Below are 20,807 nucleotides of genomic sequence, written 5' to 3'. Positions count from 1 at the left end.
GTCATAGCAAGTTTCTGTGATGCCAGTACTTCTCTGGTGAGATGGACAGCATAGAGAGGAGAATCTCTGTTCTCAGGTCAGCTAGCCATGCATAAAACCTTGGTGAGCGACTAGAGTGCAAGGCGAGGACTGAACCCAGGGTTTTCTTTGACTTCCATATGCTCCCTGTAGAATGTGTACAAACCCACACTCACACTGCACACTGACACACACATATTGGAAAAAAAAAAGTCTGAATGTAGTGACACACATCTGTAATACCAGGATTTAGGAAGTGGGAGCAGGAGGAAGAAGGTCAAATTCACCTTTGGTTAAATATGACGTTTGAGCCCAGCCTGGGCTGCAGGACACCCTGTTTCAAAACCAACGACCAAACTTTTGCTTACTTACTTATTAATCCAAACTTGCCCTGACAGATTCAATCTTTCTTTGACATGATGGCAAAAGGATGTTCATTTTGATGTCATAGTGAACAGTACATACCAACTAAACTCAAGACACTACAAAAATTTAAAAGCAAATTTAAAATTTTTAAATATTTTTATTTGCATTTATTTATTAGAGAGAGGGAGATGGAGAGAGCAAGAGAGGAGAGAGAGAGAGAGAGAGAGAGAGAGAGAGAGAGAGAGAGATAGTGAGAGAGAGGGAGAATTGGCACACCAGGGCGTTTAGCCAGTGCAAACAAACTTCAGATGCATGTGCCACCATGTGCGTATGGCTTGCCTGTGATCTGGAGAACAGAATCTGGGCCATAGGCTTTCCTGGCTAGGGCCTTATCCACTATCCCAGCTTCCCAGAATTTAAATTTTTTGCATTACTTGTTTCCAGATACAGATCTGTATTGATAGATTAAGCCACTAGATGGCGATGTATGTGCATCACATAACAAACTTCCTTAATTGGTCCAACATTAAGATTCTAGCTATTGAGGCCAGAGCAGGATGCAACGGTTAAAGAATCAAAGTCAAATATTATCAGTTGTTGGAGAGTTATCTATAATACTCCTAATGTGTTCAATCAACCAATGTCTATTGAAAGAAAAGATTGTTTAAAAATAAAATAAATCACAGTACTTTTGAGAGTATCTTCAAGCTAATTCTTGGGGCAAAAGTTGATAATAAATTCAGGTAGTTTATCAAATGTGCCTAATCCACATATCCCCCTCCATTTTTGGTTTTCAATTTTTAAAATAGCTATTATTTGGGATGGCGTGTGTCTCAGCCATATTATTATTCATTGACGAAGTAATATATTCTTATCAGGAATGTGAGCTCTAAGCCTGATGTTTTAAAGAGGAAATGGCAGACTTACTGTAAGCTGTTGGCTGGACCATTATTGACTGGCAGGCTCAACTGGAAGCACTTTGTTAGTGGATTAGGTTGCCCTGGAAATGCCTTCCTGAAACTCTAATGATGCACTTAAGGGAGCCCTCTGGGACAGGAGTGAAATGTCTCTTAGCAGGCGTGTCTTCCACTCCAGTCCTCTTGGGATGACTTGGGAGGGGCAGGCACATCCAAGGAGCTGCTCAGTAAGGGAACAGCCCGGGAAAGGTTGCAGGTAGCAGCTCCTCACAGGTAAGCCAATGTAGAGCTTGTTATAAACTGTGAGCTCTCTATGAGCGCATCACCCATCATTTTGAGAGAGCATCATAAATCCGTGTGTGTGTGTGTGTGTGTGTGTGTGTGTGTGTTCGCGCGCGCGCGTGTGCGCGTGCGCGCGTGTGAATGATTTGTGGGAGTGTTAGTGGCAGAAGAATAAGGAAGAAAAGGAGAGTGAGTGCATACGACTAATAAGAGATTTTTTTTTTTAATAACACGTGCAATCTAGATCATTGAGTGGGAATAAGAAAGAACATGGTTTCAGGGGAAATGCACCCTTCAGCAGAAATTCAGTGCATGAGAAAAGGCTTGTTTGAAGGTTTTTGCAGATGAAAGCCACTTATGTTTATCTCACTGCTGGGGTTCTGGGTAATTGCTGGGGGTGGGGTGGGGGTGGGGGTGGAGGTGAAAAAACTACTAAGAAAAGGCAACAAAAGGCCCGTGGGAACTCTAGAATACAGGACAGGACCGGGGGAACCGTCGGCGCGGCTAGGCGTCCCCGCCCCGCGTACAAGCGACCGCCTGGAAGTCGCGTGCCCATCGTCAGTCCCGGCAACCTGTCACCGAGGAGGACGTGACTCCGCGCTGCCTCCGCTTTCTCCAAGCCATATTCCTTTAAGATGATGTAATAGTCATTTCCCTGGATGGTTTCTTGCCTGCACTGCTGAAACAACAGCATCCGAACTGCGCTGGGGACCGCGGAAGCACCGCTCGGCGCCCGCGCCCGCATCCCCGCGCCGCTCGCACCTGCCGGCGGACATGGGCGCCGGGTTGCCCTCGCCCGCAGGTGCGCTGGCTCTCCGGACCCCAGCCCCGCGCATCCGTCGGTCTGCCTGCCTCTGGGCTTTTTGAGAAGCTTCCCAAGTCCTGGTACCTCTTGCGACTGTCCTCGGCGGTGGCGTTACGGATCTTTTTCAAAGGTTTGATTTTTGAGGATATTTTTCCTCCTGACAAAGCCGTGGTTGCATTTAAAAAAAAATCTGTTTTACTTCTTCAACCACTTCTTATCACAGTTTAACTTTTTTTTTTCTTCTGAGTGTGACTTAACTTGAGATTGGGAGTGAATGCAAACCCATGCACACGTACCTGCATACAAATACCCATCTATGTAATCATATGCATGGGTTAATTACTATTTCCCAGAGCTCTTGTCTCTCGCACCTTCCTTGATACTTCTGTCCTTTACCTGTTTGAGGTTTGACAAGATCCAGACTCAGTGCGGCTGTGGATTCCGGCTGCTCTACAAATGATTATTTCTTCCTAAGAACTGACTCTCCAGCACTTGCTAAGGTAAGCTCAAGACGGTCTGCTTTTCCAGTCCTGCGGGGGGGGGGGGGGGGAATAATGGTCCTCTTAAAAAAGTTAAAAATTGAATATTCCATGTTAATGAAGATGTACAAATAAGACTGCTTTTAATGCTAGTTGTTGGAGACAGAGGCTTAGGGATTAACAGACACAAAATGGCATGAGACAAGTCGGGGTTTATTGAGGAATGGTTGAAATCAGTAATTCAGGTGCTGCTTATGTAAAATTCCCTTTCTTCCTTCCTCTCTCCTCTCCCTCCCTTTATGTCTTGTCTCCCTGAGGACTTTCCTTTTCTGACTTATTCTAAGTATAAGGAAATAAGTTTTCTCTTTTCCCCCTGACAGATCTCTGAGTAGCAGAGGACTTGGCCTTGCCTAAGGGGCCTGATGGACGGTGGGAAGTAGACAATCTAATAGTGCTCTGTGAAGTGGAGCTCCCCACCAACCAGAGGCGGACTTCTCATCTGGCAGCACTTCACCTGTGAACTCTCTTAAATTTCCTTTATTGTGAAATTAAAAAATAAAACAAAACTGGGGTAAAAGGAAATCATTCATCGAAACAACTTAGCACCCTTTTCTCACACAAGTTGATGCAAAGGATACATAAGCCTGACTCCCCTGGGTTGTGCCATTAACTCCAAGTAACAGCGGAGGAGAGGGACAATGGCTCTGAGTGGGAACTGTAGTCGTTATTACCCTCGAGAACCAGGGGCTGCAGTTCCCAACTCCTTCCCTGAAGTCATCGAGCTGAATGTTGGGGGTCAAGTTTATTTCACTCGTCACTCCACTTTAATCAGTATCCCTCATTCCCTCCTGTGGAAAATGTTTTCCCCCAAGAGAGACATGGCTAACGATCTGGCTAAGGACTCCAAGGGAAGGTTTTTCATTGACAGAGATGGATTTTTGTTCCGTTATATTCTGGACTATCTCAGGGACAGGCAGGTAGTCCTGCCTGATCACTTTCCAGAAAGGGGAAGGCTGAAAAGGGAGGCTGAGTACTTCCAGCTCCTAGACCTAGTCAAACTCCTGACCCCGGATGAAATCAAGCAAAGTCCGGATGAATTCTGCCACAGTGACTTTGAAGATGCGTCTCAAGGAAGTGACACGAGAATCTGTCCCCCTTCCTCACTGCTCCCTGCTGACCGCAAGTGGGGTTTCATCACTGTGGGTTACAGGGGCTCCTGTACCTTGGGTAGAGAGGGACAAGCAGATGCTAAGTTTCGAAGAGTTCCCCGGATTTTGGTTTGTGGAAGGATTTCCTTGGCAAAGGAAGTTTTTGGAGAAACTTTGAATGAAAGCAGAGACCCTGACCGAGCCCCAGAAAGATACACCTCGAGATTTTATCTGAAATTCAAGCACCTGGAAAGGGCTTTTGATATGTTGTCAGAGTGTGGATTCCACATGGTGGCTTGTAATTCATCGGTGACAGCATCTTTCGTCAACCAATATACAGATGACAAGGTCTGGTCAAGCTACACAGAATATGTCTTTTACCGTAAGTAGGAAGGGTTCCATTTCTTTCTATATGTATCAGTTCTCTTCACAGATGTGTATGACCACATGATCTGTCAGTATATAAGGAATATAGGATAGGATTGCTCTAAGACTTAAATTATAGCTAGGGTACCAGATGTTATAATTAGTTACCATGCCTTACTGAAAGCAACTTTTATCCATTTGTGAGGTCACAGGATAGTCAAAGACTCCAAAATTCACATGGTACAAATGATTTGGTGTAGTAAATATGAGTTTTGAAAATCCACATGTTTGACTTACTGTTTTTTGTTAGATACTGAATTGTGAAGGTAAGGTTGTTGGTTACAGTTTGGCTGTTGGTTCATGAAGTTTGGAGTTTTGCAGAGTCAGAATGCATGAAAAACTACTGTCATTCTTTTTCAGCCGAACTCTTGGGGTCTGTTGAGCTGATTGCCAGAGACTTGCTTTCATCAAGGGCTTTCAGAGCACAAATGGATGTTGCACTGAGTGATGTGGTTTTGGCTAGATGGCAGTACAGACTGCTGAAAAGCCCCCCTTCCCCCACAGGTCTAAAATCCACTTCAATGGGCTTTATAAATCTGCTGTTTGATTCTATTGCATTTTGTACCAAGACTTGAGTTGCATTACAGGTTTAATTAAGCTGAACTTCATTTAAGATCCATCTAAAAGGAACTAGGTCCCTGAGAACTGTCAATCACATGAAAAGATGAGGTGATAGAAGGAAACCAGAAAGCAAGAAAAGGAAATGATTATAAGACTGAATTTTACAAAGGGCTCTATAGAAGTCAGTTCATTTGCTTAAATGAAGGCGTATGGTACATTGCCTTGTTTTATGAAAGGGCATTCTAAGCTACAAGCTATTGATCTCTGAAAGAAGAACAGTAAATCAGCTGACACCATTTGGTGCATGATTTATCTGCTGATTTTCAACAGGCCTGGGAGTTGAATAAAGTGAATTTCATCAGGAGTATGTTTCCTATGTTAGAATTAAGTTTCCTCTTTTCTTATTTTAAGGCAAATTCAGAATTTGGGATGAAAATGCTTCAACCTCTCTAAGCACAAAAGTGAAACTAAATGTCTTGAACTGGTGTGTTTTTGCATATAGTTGTGTTTATTCATCTGGAGATGGTGTGGGAAACTTTGTTAAGAAGCCAATGGAAAGCCTAGTTGTTCTGAATTAAATTATCACACAGTTGTTTGTTATTCAGAAGTAAGAACACATGGGTTGCATAGACAAGTTGGTCCATGAAGAAAAATTAAATTTGTTCCAGTAGTGTATGTGTAATCTGTATGTAATAACAAACATTATCTGGTACAGTGATCCTGTCTGCAGCTTCTATAACATGTATATTCCTTGAGACTACAGCTTAGTCATCAGATGCTGCTTTCTTTTAGCTGGAAGTTTTCATGATTAGAGAGATAAAACACTGGCTTCCCAGCCTTCTATAAAGAAGCTGGCACTATCTATGATTCTGTCTTCTCCAAACTCTCTGGAAAATGCATTGTGGAGATGGTGCGAATGTTGATTTGCATTATTTATTAATTTCTCCAATTTCTTTTTTTCTTTGTCTTTTTGTTTTTTTGAGGTAGGGTCTCACTCTAGCCCAGCCTGACCTGGAATTCACTATGGAGTCTCAGGGTGGCCTCGAACTCACGGCAATCCTCCTTTCTCTGCCTTCCAAGTGCTGGGATTAAAGGTGTGTGCCACCACGCCTGGCCATTCTCCAATTTCTGATATTTGAAAATGTAGTTTAAGAAGCTTCTGCCAAATAGGCGAAAACACATGGGTCATACTCCTCACATGGACTACATTAGACACTTAGGTACTTGATACACTTACCTATGAATTCAGTAGCATTTCTGTGCTCCTCATGGGTTCATGTGTCTGGCACTATGTCTTCTTTTTCCCATCCCAAAATGACCTGTACTATATATTAAGCATATAATCCTCTGGAAAGGCCTTAGTCTGCTGATCATATAACCACTTCTATCTGTATTGGATTGCAGAGGAGTTAGTAGCTTGCTCTCCATCTCTCCATGGGCAGGTGAGCACAAATGCATAAGAAATTCATATACTTCCCCTTTGTACCCAATATTCAGAGACAAGTGTTAACTCAACCTCTGTCTTAGGACCAATAAAACTGACAGCTGGCTTTCTAGGGTGCATAACAGCTTCCATGCAGCTGCTTAGCCATAATTATTTAATTAGAAGCTGCCAACTGTGCCTATATAAGCATTAATTCATCAAGCTGTTGTACTTGGGTTAATGGTCTGAAACCATGGGAGGTGCTCTAAAACAGAGAGTTGACTGCACGCAAAGATGCTTTTCACAGAGGAACTCAACTTCCTCCTGAGCTCAGTGGGAGAAAACAAATACACACTCATGCCATAGATTTAAGGAGGTAAATCTAAGCAATGAAAGTTTCCTAATAACCTAACAATAATGCAAAGCCAAATTCACTCGACCCACATCATGTTAAAATAAAACAAGAAATACAAGAAACTAATGCTAGTTGACAGTCATGGGAAGAGACTTCCTTTCCCAGTTTGCCTATTATTCATCCAAATCTTCTAAGAAGAATTTGGGTGAATAAAATATAATTATTAATATGTTAAATATGTCATATTATTACTTCATTTCCATTGCTATGTGGACCTAGAGTTGATGGTCAACATGTTAGTTAATTTTGAGTGTTTTATTAATGTAAAGTATGAAGGACTAAAAGGCCAACTGGTATCTGCATGTGTTTATGAAGGATGTGAAAGATGTGGTTTATATCATTCACATCCCAGAATATGACCTATGAGATGCTATAGAGTTAATATTATTGAGTACTATATGAATATGCAAAAGAAATATCTGTGATAGAATTGACTTTCAAAATATTTTAGATATACCCTTTGTTTTTATTTAAAACAATAAGAAGGTACCTTTTTGACATTTTCCATCCAATTTAGTAAATCATACCTCCCTGTTTTTCAAGTATTTCATAAAAAGCAGTTCCATAAACATTTTGTGGTTTTCCTTGATTTACCTTTTAATGAAGTGGGAAGTAAATAATTTTGAAATGAGAAGTCTTGAGTTTGAACCAGATATTCAATAACTGTCACATCACTTTGGAACAAAATCATAGGTATATGGAATAAACAAACCCTTTATTTCTATGGCATTTCCCAATGCCCAAGAGAGGGTGGAAGATTGTTGTTTTTGAAGACAATTTTGCACATTTCCTTAAGTCTCCTCATGAGTGAGTCCAGATGCATGCCTGAAAACATTCAAATTTGAAGGCTTTGGCTTCTGATAGAGCAGTGATGATGTCACCACAAGTGAAGTGCTTAGCTCCTGGGATAATTGCTTCAGTATGCATACTCTGAGTTCTGTAAATTATAGAAACAAATAGTTCATCATCCTCTATATAGATGGCTGTATGTGAGTGCATTTTAGCCTTAATTTTTTTTCACTTTATTTCCTTAAATTTGAAGGGTTATATACATGAAAGTCCTTAAATCACTTGACATCAATAGTATATATCTTCAGGCCTGCTGATAAACACAGGGTTAATGGAATGTTTCCTACTTAAAATTTAGCTGTGTGACCTTGTACTGGGAAGAAGCGTATGGATACATCTACTGTGAATAATTTCCCCAATGCTGGCCATAAAAACATTGATTAGGAAAATAGGCAGACATGCATCTATACCACAATGATTATAGCTCATTCCCTCCTATTATGTGGAAAATAATAACTTCAATTTTCTTACTCATAGATATATGATATTAGCATATTCAAATAAAACAGCAGAGCAAGTGTAGCATAAATTGTGAGGTATAGGAGGCTTATTCTTGACCAGCCTCCTCATCTCTTCTTGGCTTTTTGTCTGACCTTCAACCCAGGTGTTTCCTTTTGTTCTTGCTCAAGTTGTTCCTGCTTTCAGGTTCCCTTTCCCTACATGTCAGGAGAACCTTTGCATTGTCATTACACTTAGAATGCTCTGAAGACATACTATTAATTTTCCTGAATATATTTGTGCTTGAGAGAACCTTTGATGGTTGTGGAACATGCAGGCTGTTACCCTGAAAGCAGTGTTCTTAAAACTTGAGGCTACTTAATTTATAATTAAGAACCCTGCAATTTAAGTAGAAGGCTTTATGATCAAATCAATATAGACCCAGTGTTTAGGAAGAATACCTGTGTAGAGGTAAAGAGATAATTTTCTTATTTCTTTAAGATGCTGTACACTGAGAATTTGGCTCTATATGACACTGGAATAAGCATGGTAATATATATGTTCCACTTCTATTCCTAACAAGGTATGTTGCCTGAGTTTAATCCCTTGAGGGAAGTGATTAAAGTGAGTTTTCTGTGGACCTGTGGCATACTGAATGAATTTTGTACCAAGAAAAGTAACAGTATGTAAGCAGAGAGGGGAGAGAATGAGTCATTGACATTGCTGCCAAATGTCCTGATATGTTATAAAATATATAAAAGAAAGAGAGGAACAAGTATTCTTGACAGCCCAAAGAAGTTTAGACCTCATCAACGAAATTATAAATGGAAATATTTGGGACTATATCACAAAATTCATACCACAAAATGCCTCTAAACACAAACTATAGAGAGGAAGGACTCCTTAGGAGCACAAGTCCAGGCAGTTCTAAACTTGATAGTCGAAGGTGCAGTTTCTGGTATGGTACTCTCAGTTACTCTTTTTCATTGGTCTTTGTTATGGCTTCCCTGAAACCCTGAATCTCTTGGGATGTCAATTAAAATGTTTTGTTATGGAAAATTTTCAAGTGCAAACAGATGTAGACAGTAGTGTAATGGACTTCAATAAACCCAACACTCATCTACAAATGTTGCAGTTTTCATAACAAGACAATCGTGTTTCATCCTGTTTACTTTCTCTCCTGTTTGCATTAAGAAATTAATCCCAGAAATCAATCTTGTAATTCATTTGCAAATACTATAGTGTATATTTCTAAAATATAATGAATTAAAAATGTTACCCAATATAATTATTGCATATGCAATTAATAATTCTTTGCTAGCAAGTTTATAGTCAATGTTCAAATTTTTTTAAACATATTCTTGTTTTGAAATATATATTATTTTTATTTGAAAAAGAGAGAGAAAAAGTAGGAGAGGAGAGAGAGAAATGGGTACCTCCTGGTCTCCAGCTGCTGCAAATGAACTTCAGACCCATGCACCATCTTGTGCATCTAGCTTACATGGGAATTAAACCTGGGTCCTTTGCTTTTGCAGGCAAGTGACTTAACCAGTAAACCATCTCTCACATTTTCTTAAATTTGGTTTGTTGGGGTCAGTGTGTGTCCTATTTGGTTTCTCTGTTTCTCTGCTCTCTTTCATAATTTAAAAAGTATTATAAATGCACAATATGCAACAAAACAGTAAGATCTTGTGACTTGTTCAGCATGGACTTCAGATGCTAGAGGTTTGATCAATCTCAGCTTCAATATTTTTGGCAGGAAGTCAACACTAGCGATGGCAAGAACAATTTTCATTTGTGTTGGTGGATTGAATAGTTGAATGGTAGAAAGGCAAGGTAAAGTTATCTTTTTAAAATGTTCATCATGTGAAAAAAAATAGCAGTTGGGGGCAATTCTCTCTATTTTCCATGTTGATTCTTATGATAATGCAAACAACACAAGCTGCCTCTAATTTTCCCTCTATTCCTTTAAGAACTACCTAGTACTGCAGAGCTCTTCTTTTCCCTAGACCGGGCTGTCTTCAGGAGCAGTGGGCCTGACAAGGTGTGCAATGGCTTCTATTGATTGTGAGAAGGAATCATTTTAGTTGTGAGAGTTCACTACCTGTCCTAATTTTACATTTGAGTATCCTTGGATTCTTTCAGCTGTGCTGTAACTCCACTGAAACCCCTCCTCTGTGTGGTTCTTATCTTAGTTAATGAAATCTTCTGTCAACAATATACTAAAGAACCTAGAATGCATCCTTGAGTCTTCATTCTCCCCAGTCAACTTCTCTAATCGGCCATAACTCCCATTGGTTTTCCTTCATCTTTCAAACCCACCCACTTCTTGCCATAATCACAGAAGCTGTTTTGGTACAGACAACCAGTATTGCACTTTTACTGACAAGAGCCTTAACTTGTCCGCCTACTTGACTTTGGCTCTGCTTCAAGCATGATGAGATTTTAACTATTCTTATGGTTAAATATAATATGCTAAATGTTCATCTTCATCTTTTATTTTTGAAATGGCCTCTGGTTTCCTGTCTGGCCTCTCTTGTTCTCATCTTGTGTTTCAACTATAATAGATCTCTTTCAGTTGTTGGCTACTGTAAGGCACCTGTTTCTTCATTTTTGTGCATGATGTTTCCTCTTCCTGGAACTCTGCTTCCACTTGCTTTGGTTAACATCTTCTGGTCCCAGCCAGAAATTACATTTTCGGGGAAGATTTTCTTATTCCACTCCACCTGGATAAGGCACTCTTATGTTTACTTCATTTTACCTATTTTATCCTGCCATATGTTTACTCTACCATATGTTTACCTATTTTACTCTACCATAACAACAATAGTAATGTGTTATACTTGTTTATTTACCCATCTTTCCAACTATAAGCTGGTGGAACTAGAAACAGTGCTTGTCAAGTCCATTCTAATATCTGGTACTAGCACATAGGCAAGGCACTCTATAGGTACTCTCAGTCAAAAATGTTAAAAAGAGCCCACTGCAATATTCTATTGTGGTTTTAAGTGCCACTGTTTTGGATTATTTTTTCTAATAGAAAAACTGGAGGTCTGTGATTAATGCATTACACAATAATAAAGGCATTTCCCAGCTTTCATGGAGTGCTAACCCTTCTGCATCTGTGGAACCGTCCCTGAAAGGCGCTCTGCTCTTAGCACCTGCACTAAGATTCCAGCTCCAGGAACTGAGAAAAACACTTCCAAGCAGCACAGTCTCCTGTGGTCTCCTTTTAGGTGGTTCATCCAAGCAGGAGAAATTGAAGCTGGGTGGGGCTAATGTTCAAGGAAAAGCCCAGAGGGGAAGTAAGATTCAGAAAAGGGCTGCAAAATTGATAAATATTTCCAACAAGATAAGAACTGTGCTAGAATGCAAAATGTGCTGAAAGACTTGCTTTCTTAATCTTTTAACTACTAAAACGTTCCATTTGCTCCCTGCTATTCCCATTAATGCTAATGATCATATTCCTTAATACCAGAAGCAGCTTTACTTGGTGGTTAAGAACCTGAGTGTTAGAGCCCAGGTTACAATGTGTCATTTGTCCTGTAAAATATTGTTTATAGTTGAATCCAACTTTGTTCCCTTCTGGGTATGTGGCCACTAGAAAATTATCCTTATTTATATATTTATTTTTGTTAAATGTTTTTAAAATTTATTTATTTTATTTATTTGACAGAGGAGGGAGGGAGGGAGGGAGGGAGAGAGAGAGAGAGAGAGAGAGAGAGAGAGAGAGAGAGAGAGAGAGAAAGGGAGGGAGAGAATGGGCACACCAGGGTATCCAGCAACTGCAAACGAACTCCAGACACATGCACCCCCTTGTGCATCTGGCTAACGTGGGTCCTGAGGAATCAAACCTGTGTCCTTTGGCTTTGCAGAAAAAAACCTTAACCACTAAGCCATCCTTCCAGCCTAAAAATTATCCTTTTATTTCCATGCCTCGGTTTCTTTAACTGGAAAGTGGAAATGGGAACTTTATTACTCATTTCATATGGTCACTATGAGTCTCAGTAGTTGATGTATTCCTAAGTCCAGGTTAGAGTGCCTAGCACCATGAGCAATTAGTGTTAGTATACATAGTGCCTGGGAACCAGCCAGGGGCTTCCTTCCTTTAAGTAACTTTTCTGATTCTTTCTGATAGTCTTCTGGGATACTTTGTCCAGTTTATTGATCTATGCATGTTAAAACAAACAAAAAGCTATCTAGGCGTATACTTGATAAAAGGAAATTCTAACAATTTATTTTATTTGAATGGCCATACAACATAAAGGTAAACTCTTTAAAAGTCTTCAAATTAACTAGAGTACTGAGTATTAGTTAAAATGTATATATTAGTAATAAAAAATAAACAGGGTGAAAAAGGCCTCAAAATCTAGTAATGCTATGTTTTCCCCTAACCATTCCTCAAAGGAAATCATTAACACTGGCTTTTCATGCCTTTCATTTCAATCTTTGGTTTTTCCACTTCTAGATTGAAATGTTGTGGGATTAAAAATTGAGAACACAATTTAAATTATATATATTTTAAATTATGTATTCATTCTAGAACTAGAGTAACTTTGTATGAATCTCAGGCTAGTGAGTATTCTTCATGGTGACAGAATGGATATTGAATATGCCACTGATCATGGGATCATCTAAATTGCTCTAGAAATGAAAGCAAGGCATTTTACACTACAGTCGGTATAACTCTGCATTATGGCATTAAAAAGAAGTAAGATTGTTCTTCAGGGGTTATTACTGCGTGCCCCATTCAAAAACTGCCCCATGTGAAGATATATTTCTCTGTTTTTATTCATCGGCCCTATGCAGAAACAGGAAGTCCTAGTAATTTCCCTAGCCCAACTTATTACAACTTTTCATTCCAAGTAAATGCAGTATGATGTGATTATGAACTAGTTAAGTTACAAAAAATAGATGGAAGGCAACATGTTGTGTATGATTTGGTGACAGATTAAAAGACTTTTGGGCTGTTGCATATTGTGTTTTGGACAATACTGTGAATGGTTCAGATCAACATTGCTAGGCAACGAACTTGAGAAAAGACAAACTAAGTTCAAGTAATGATAACATATTTTTTTTTCTTTTTGTAAGAAAAGGATCATGGAGCAGCAGACAAATTCCAGCAATCGGTCTAGAGGAAATACATGTGCGTGTAAGACAGAGGAGTGGAGTGAAAGTGGGAATGTGCTGGCCTTGTTTTGGTGGTGGTGAGGACTTCCAGAAACACCATAAACAGTAAAAGAGCCAACTTATACTGAGCATTGGTCAGGCCTCACTGGTATTTTTCTCACAGCTTAAACATACAGTTATGTCAATTGAAGTCATTTTCCATTGGGCATATTCCTACACATTTACACTGCCATGGAAATGGAAAAGAAGATTCAGTTTTCCTGTATTTGTTTTAGTCAACTAATCGAAACTTTTCCCCCTCTTTAAACAGAAGGAACCTGTGTAGGTTTTGGTGGTGTCAAGCTGCAAAGACACAATAGGAAGGTATACGTTACTGTCTATTAGAACACAGGGCAAAAAAACAGCAACTTTGCTTGTTTAAAAAAAAAATATTCTTATTCATTTATTTATTTGACAGAGAAAGAGGGAGAGGCAGAGAGAATGGGTGTACCAGGGCCTCCAGCCACTGAAAATGAACTCCAGGTGCATGTGCCCCCTTGTGCATCTGGCTAATGTGGGTCCTGGGGAATCAAATCTGGGTCCTTTGGCTTTGCAAGCTGACACGTTAACCACTAAGTCATCCTCCTGCCCAATTCTGCTTGTTTTTGTAATGGATGGAAATTCAAGTAGCATAAAGAGGTAATAGCTAATTATATATAGTATTTTCAACATGTTCAGGTGCTTTGGATGCTTAAAATTATAAAATATTTACTGTGTTTATTTGAAAAGACCTTGTTGATTCATACACAGTGAATCTGTCTTATATAAAAAACATTTTTATAGGACTGTCCACTTGAGATGGGTAGAAAATGTCAAATCTGTATGCAAAGTATCTGGACTCTGACTCTTCATGCTAATGATTTTCTAGTGCTTCTCCACAATCTGCCAGGGAAGTGATTAACAGTCTGCACAGACTTCATTGATTGGAAACTGCAGGCACTTCACACTTTCCTTCATCTGCACCCTCCACATATGCAGAAAAAGTAATGAAGCACAGTCTTATTTTCTAAAACATCTTGACATCCTCTCACCAGAATGCCCTTCTTCAGCAGGCAGATTGAAGTCTAGCTTCCAAAACCTCATCACTTTCTGAGAGGTAGGCTCACCATCTGTGGGCCACATAAGTACTGTGACATTGCTCTGCCCTTTGCACGCACATGCATGAGCTTGCGTGTGTGTGTGTGTGTGTGTGTGTGTGCATGTAAAATTACTAGGCACCTCATAGGATAACTTAGGCACTCTAAAATATTTATTTGAATACATTCAATGAACTTAAGGTTTCATGGAGAGGTTTACCTCTAATCAATGTTCTCATGTGGTTTGTGGGTTAGGGAGAGATTAGATTAGTAAATGGAAAATTATGTGATTGGGAAGTATAAACTGACAACAGAAAAGAGGTGGCACTCTTAATTTGAACTTGAAGTATCAGGAAATGAAGCTAGCCTTAATATTAGTGCTTAGGCAGGATAAAATACTTCAATCTTTAATGAGTTTGTTGACTTGAAAGATACTAGCTGACTGATTAAGGCGTAAAAGTTATATTCTAGCATGGCTTAAGAGAACTTTAAGGTCATTAACAACCCTGTCATTTGTTATTTAATTGTTTTTACCCCTCAGTGATAGTTGTATAAATTATGTTAGTTATGCCAGGAGCCAATATTTTTACCTTAATTAATATCCTTAACTCTTCAAGTTTGTTCTGCTGAAATATTTTCTTTTAAAAGAGTCTGTATGGAAAATTTGAGCCCATGTGACTAGTAATTGATTTTTTAAGGTGCTTTATAGTCATAGCTATAGTCTTTTATATAAAGACTCTCAAAATGGCATGTGTCAGTATGACTATCATGTTAGTTTTCCAGGATTACTGATTTGCCTTGCCAGTCTGGTACCCGCATCATTTCCAGTGACTACCACGGTGCTGAACACACAGGAGGTACTGCTCAATAAACATTTGTTGAGTGGATGAATAAATTCATCAAACTATATTTCAAAGAAAAAAAATGAAATTAAGGTGAATGAGATTTGCTGCCTATTTCATTTGATGTTTATCTTCAGTCATGAATGCACCCATGAACAGCAGTGACAATATGGTTAAACACACTAACGTACGTGCATCAAACGTACGTGCATCAAACGTACGTGCATCAAAACCGGAATTCCATCACCTCTTGCCAAGACATACCTGTTAGCAGAAAACTGTTATCTGTGTTAACAAATCACTCATCTGTAAAAGGGGTGTGAAGAAGCTTCTCTCATGGCTGTGAGATTTAAGCCCCACTCAAGCCATCTGATGAGCTGTGTTTGCATTAGTAGCCAGGCATTTCCTTATAAGCTCTATTGGTCTGTATAAACCCAGAAAGAAAATAAAAGAATGTGAACCTATTAGGATGGACCCTGCCTATAGACCTGCTGGAAAATAGAAGCTAAGCTGCTATCCATTGGTCTCACCTAGACTACATTTCCCAAACTATGTCCTCAGTGACAGGGGGAAATTCATTCATATAGCATCCTCATCCCCCTCTCTTGGCATGCTCATCTCACCTGTCCATTTGCAGTTACCTACACTGGGCTAACAGTTCTATAGCTGCCTGGCCTCCTTTGCATCTAAAAATGTTCATTGTTTCCTCTCTCCCAGACATCTTTTCTCCCACCAGTCACCACTCTGCATCTTGTCCATCCCTCAGAGTCAAGCCTTAGTGGGTTTTCATTAGAAAGGCCTGGGTACCATGCCAGGTGAAGGAGCCATGATCTTCCCAGCTGATGTCTGCACAGCATTTAGCTAATTTCCACATAAACTGCTGATATGTATGACACTTGTTTGATACTCTTGCTCTCGCACAGCAGCAATTATATTTGCCTTGCTCTTCTCTATCTTCAGCACTTAGTATAACAAAGTAAGTTACTTTTTTCTCTATCCTTCCCATAATATCATGTAAAATTATCATAATAGAGTCATTTCTCATGGTAAAGGCCACTGATTATCTCTCTAATCTCTGTCTTTGTCTCTCACACACACATACATATATTCCTAGATAAACATCTGAATATGAAAGAAAAAAATAAAAAGACATGTCATACCTCAAAAGAGCAGAAAAGAGATGTAGACAGGAGTGGGGAAAGTTACGCTGAGAAATTATTTAACCTCTTCAACCTTCAGGGACCTTAAATGGATTGACATGAATAGTGGACCCATTTAATTGTCCAATGGAAGCATTATCCAATACCATGGCATAGATAAAATAGTTATATTGCTAGACTAGATGTCTGCTACTGAGATAGGTTTTAGTCTTAGCTTGAATGAATGCCTATAAAAATGTTTTAAGGGCAGGTAGCTACAATCAGAAAACAACAGTGCCACTGGAGTAGAGGTAACATGTATGACTCCCCAGTGAGAGAGAGAAAATCTGTCCTTTTAGAATATTCTAGGAACATGTAGACCTCAGGGGTCAAAAAGAGGCAAACAGGACTTCAATACTGGTGCTATCATTACATAGGCTTTAGTAGCATGCAGTTAAGATCTGTTAGGTACCTCTTGTTTCCTGCACTTGTGTAATGATCACACATGTTGAGTGTGCAGGTATTGGCCAAATGGGTTAAAAACAAGTCTGCAAGTTATAGTGCTGGATGGGAACTTGTCTATCTGTTATGGTCAGTAAGTTACCAACTGACTGGGTGAAGAGTGATATCATGATTTCATGACTCTAGGGAGAAACCAAAATATGCAGTCTTTTAAAGTGATAAATTGCCACTTTGATTAAAGTGGGAATTGAGCGTGAGTTATCCCTCCAATTTCTTCTTTCTTCCTGGAGGCCCTTATGAAAATTCTAGAACACCTTATAGTGTAGCTGTTTGAAAAAAAAAAAAAGCGACCCGATATTTTAAACAAATAGTGGATTTTCCTTCTTTAAAAGACCAAGTTTTTGATTTGTTTTTTTTTAGGCTATTTAGGTTCATTTTAATTTTACTTTCATTTGAGTTATATTTAGTTGTTAGAAAAATAAAAGAGAAAAACTGAAGCTAGTTTGCTTTTATGTCATATTCCCAAGAAAGTTAGCTTAATTATCTATTTATCAATCAATCAATCATCTTTCTATCTATCTATGAAATTATATTGAAAAGAAGACACATATAATGATTTCCAGAACTGACCTTATGTACTGTCTGCTTACTAATTTAGAATTTTTTTTTATGTTGTGAACAAATCCCATATTGCATATTATTCCTTTAGATCAATAGAATATGTATGTCTTCCAAAGAGCTTGAGGAACTATAGTAAAATCTCTGATTTAAATGCTGTTTTCTATCCTGATATGAAAAATTAATTATAAACAAACAGAATATGTTTGGTGTGCTTGAAAATGACCCCTCTTACTAACCATATTTTTCTGTATAAAACAGTAGGGACACTTTCTATTTATCATAGCTATACTTCTATATTTTTATAGTCTGTGATTGCCTTGGTAATTTGCTTTCTTGTTATGGAAAAACAAAATTTGTTTTTTTTTTTTCTCTAAACATTCAGATGCAATGTAATCAAATAATTGCCATCTTAGCTTGGGCTACTGTGGTCCTCCTGATTTCATATAAAAATGAAACATGTATATATATATACAATAGCATTAAAAATTCTGATGTACTTACAAAAATCATAAGCATTTTTATTGAACTTTCATATGTTATTTTGGGTTTCTCATTCAATCCTAAAAAAGAAAAAACCTTGCAAAAATAAGCTAGGGCACAGAAAAATTTAACTTATCAAAGATAACAGTATTCATGGTTCTATTGTATTTTTAGAGGTAGGGTCCTGCTCTAGTCAGGCTAACCTGGAGTCACCATGTAGTCTCAGGGTGGCCTTGAACTCATGGTGATCCTCCTACCTCTGCTTCCCGAGTACTGAGATTAAAGGTATGCACCACCATGCCCAGCTTTGTCCTTCTTTCTTCATAGGAAGATTTCTGTGTAAAAGGAACAAGTAGCATCTGCTTGCTCATATTAAGAATGGGTGAGGCTGACTAAAGGTGATCTAAGCTGAAGATGGAGCTGACCTTTAAAATAGCTCTCTCTGGGCTGGGGAAATTGCATAGTGGTTAAAAGTGCTTTCTTGTAAGCCTGCCAGTCAGGTTCAACTTCCCAGAAGTATGGAGTATGCATATGTCTGGAGTTTGCAGTGGCAAAAAGCTCTGTTTGCTTATTCTCATTTTATCTCTCAAATAAATATATAAATCAAAATACTTTTAAAAAATAAAATAGCTCTTTCTCTCTGTATGGTGGCTTGAAAATAAAATATTCCCCATAGCCTCATGTGTCTGTCTTTGAGCCTCATAATCTACATCTGGTGGAGCCTTGCTGGAGGAGGGGTATCCCTGAAGGTGTGGGCTTTGGAAAATTATAACCCACTTATACCTTGCCAGAGCTACCTTACTGTTGCTGCCACCTCCCAGCTACTGTGTCATGATGTAATGTTCACTCCGCGCTCTACCATGCCATGATGAAACTTTTCCTTAGGCCTATAAGTTGAAATAAACCCGTTCCTTCCATGTGCTATTTTGGATCACACATTTTGTCTTAGCAATGAGAAGGTAATTGTGACACTATGCCACAGGCACATTTCAATGGCATATTATCCAATTTCTGGTATAAGCAGAACTCAAACCCCAATTGTTCTGATCTCAATTTTGGAACTATTTTGTGTCATGACATGCCACATGACAGAAAGACCAGATGGTAGTTCTGGCTCTTTAGAGCTGCCAAAGGAGCTATTCAAGGGAACCTTGCAAGACTGTGGAGCCCACATAAAACCTCTAGCATGGTGTGTGGAAGGTAGAAGGGGCTCAACACAGCCCATTTTCCTTCCTTTCTCCTCACATTTCAAGTCCTATGAACACGACTTTCCATGATATAGCTTCATCAGTGAAACCAGATTGAGCCCAAGTCTGCAAATCTGTCCTCAGTTACCCACACAGAACTTCTGGGATACAATCTCTTCTCCTAGAGACTCCCACACAGCATTATTTTTAAGAATTTTATTTCTTAGGTGTCACAGATATGAAAAGACACAGATTTCATAGTACAAAAAAGATGTCAAAAACATTTGAAATGGAGTAGGGTGAATTTATCCTTGTCTTCTTCCACACCATCATAATCTAAGCAAACATAAATTTCAGTTGTATTTATATTTTATCTATCTATCTATCTATCTATCTATCTATCTATCTATCTATCTACCTACCTACCTATCTATCATCCATCTATCTAATATATCTATCATGTATCTAATCTGAAAAGGTATGTTAGCAGTTGTTAGCTGTAGAGTTAGTAGCAAGACAGAGACAAGATTAATTCAGATGCCCTAACAGGCACTTATGGTTCTTAAGAAAAAGGTACCCTTAACTCGACTAGCCTGAAATTCTGTTTAAATTATAACATATAGTAGAAATAAGCTTCTCTTTCAATATCCTGTCAAGCTAGCCATATAGGGAGCATTATTTTGGAACACAATTTTACTGTAAATATTTTATCTTAATAATAGCTTTCAACTGCTTTAAAGCTGGGCACTACAACAAGGTTGCAACCAAAGACATTAATTCTCCTCATTGAATCCAGATGACTTAATTGTTTTCACACCTGAATCTTGGTGAAAATCTGGAATCCAAGAGTCAAGAAATGTAGACTTGATTGTCCTCATTTCTCATGGGTTTTGCTTTTCTCTTAAATGAATTATTGATGAACCTGACAGGGAAAAGCACAGAAATGCTTTCCTAGGCAGTTTTTGAAAATGATGATATTCTTTCTTTGGAATATCAGAATTCACCATTGGAGTGGGTAGGAAGAAGAGTTATTTTTCCAAGTTTTTAGATAAGAAACTAAAGCCTGACAAGATCTGTACTCAAGTCCACAGGTGGAAAATCACAAAAGTAGGATTCAGATTCCCAAGTGACTTGGCTCCAAAGACTATGCAATTGCATGTAGCTGGTAAGTTACAATGGATTGTCCATGGATTGCAAGTCTTTCCTATCTATGAAATAGCATTTTAAAGCATTTGGAATAATGACTAGAGTATAACAAAATGAAATAAAATGAGTCTTCTTGTTTTGGTTGTCCATGTTAGACTGTACCTAAAATAATTCTTGATTTTATTCTGAGGAATAAAAAAATCTATGTTTGTATGATTTCATAATAATAACAGCTAACATTTAACATAATAGAGGTAGTTTATCTCTTTCAGGATTTATGCTAAATGATTTATACACTATTTAATTATGCAATTATTTTTATTAAACAGCTTGTATATGCCCAACAGTATTTGAGGCACTGATCATTCAGCACTGAATGAAATAAACGTAATTTCCTAGCTTTCTAGAAAACTGAATTCTAGAGAAATAGAAAGAGAGATTGAGAGAGAGAGAGAGAGAGAGAGAGAGAGAGAGAGAGAGAGGGAGGGAGGGAGGGAGAGAGAGTTTTTATCTCTGTGTAGGGACTTGGTTAGTAAGTAGCGTAAGTAATTATAGTGA

The 20,807-nt window shown here is 38.6% G+C and overlaps 1 protein-coding gene across 1 annotated transcript in view; it reads left to right on the top strand.

The window, feature by feature from the left end:
- The first annotated feature begins 1,440 nt into the window (after positions 1-1,440).
- The window catches only part of Kctd16 (potassium channel tetramerization domain containing 16), a 345,144-nt gene continuing 325,777 nt past the window's right edge, over positions 1,441-20,807 (top strand). The window contains exons 1-3 of the mRNA XM_004664713.3: positions 1,441-1,574; positions 2,794-2,888; positions 3,248-4,397. Coding sequence (XP_004664770.1) covers positions 3,566-4,397 — 832 coding nt within the window. The 5' untranslated portion in view covers positions 1,441-1,574; positions 2,794-2,888; positions 3,248-3,565. The remainder of the gene's footprint in view (positions 1,575-2,793; positions 2,889-3,247; positions 4,398-20,807) is intronic.

Source organism: Jaculus jaculus, chromosome 13 (genome assembly GCF_020740685.1).
Source record: "Jaculus jaculus isolate mJacJac1 chromosome 13, mJacJac1.mat.Y.cur, whole genome shotgun sequence".
NCBI lineage: Eukaryota > Metazoa > Chordata > Mammalia > Rodentia > Dipodidae > Jaculus > Jaculus jaculus.
This window is presented reverse-complemented; position numbering and strand designations above follow the sequence as displayed.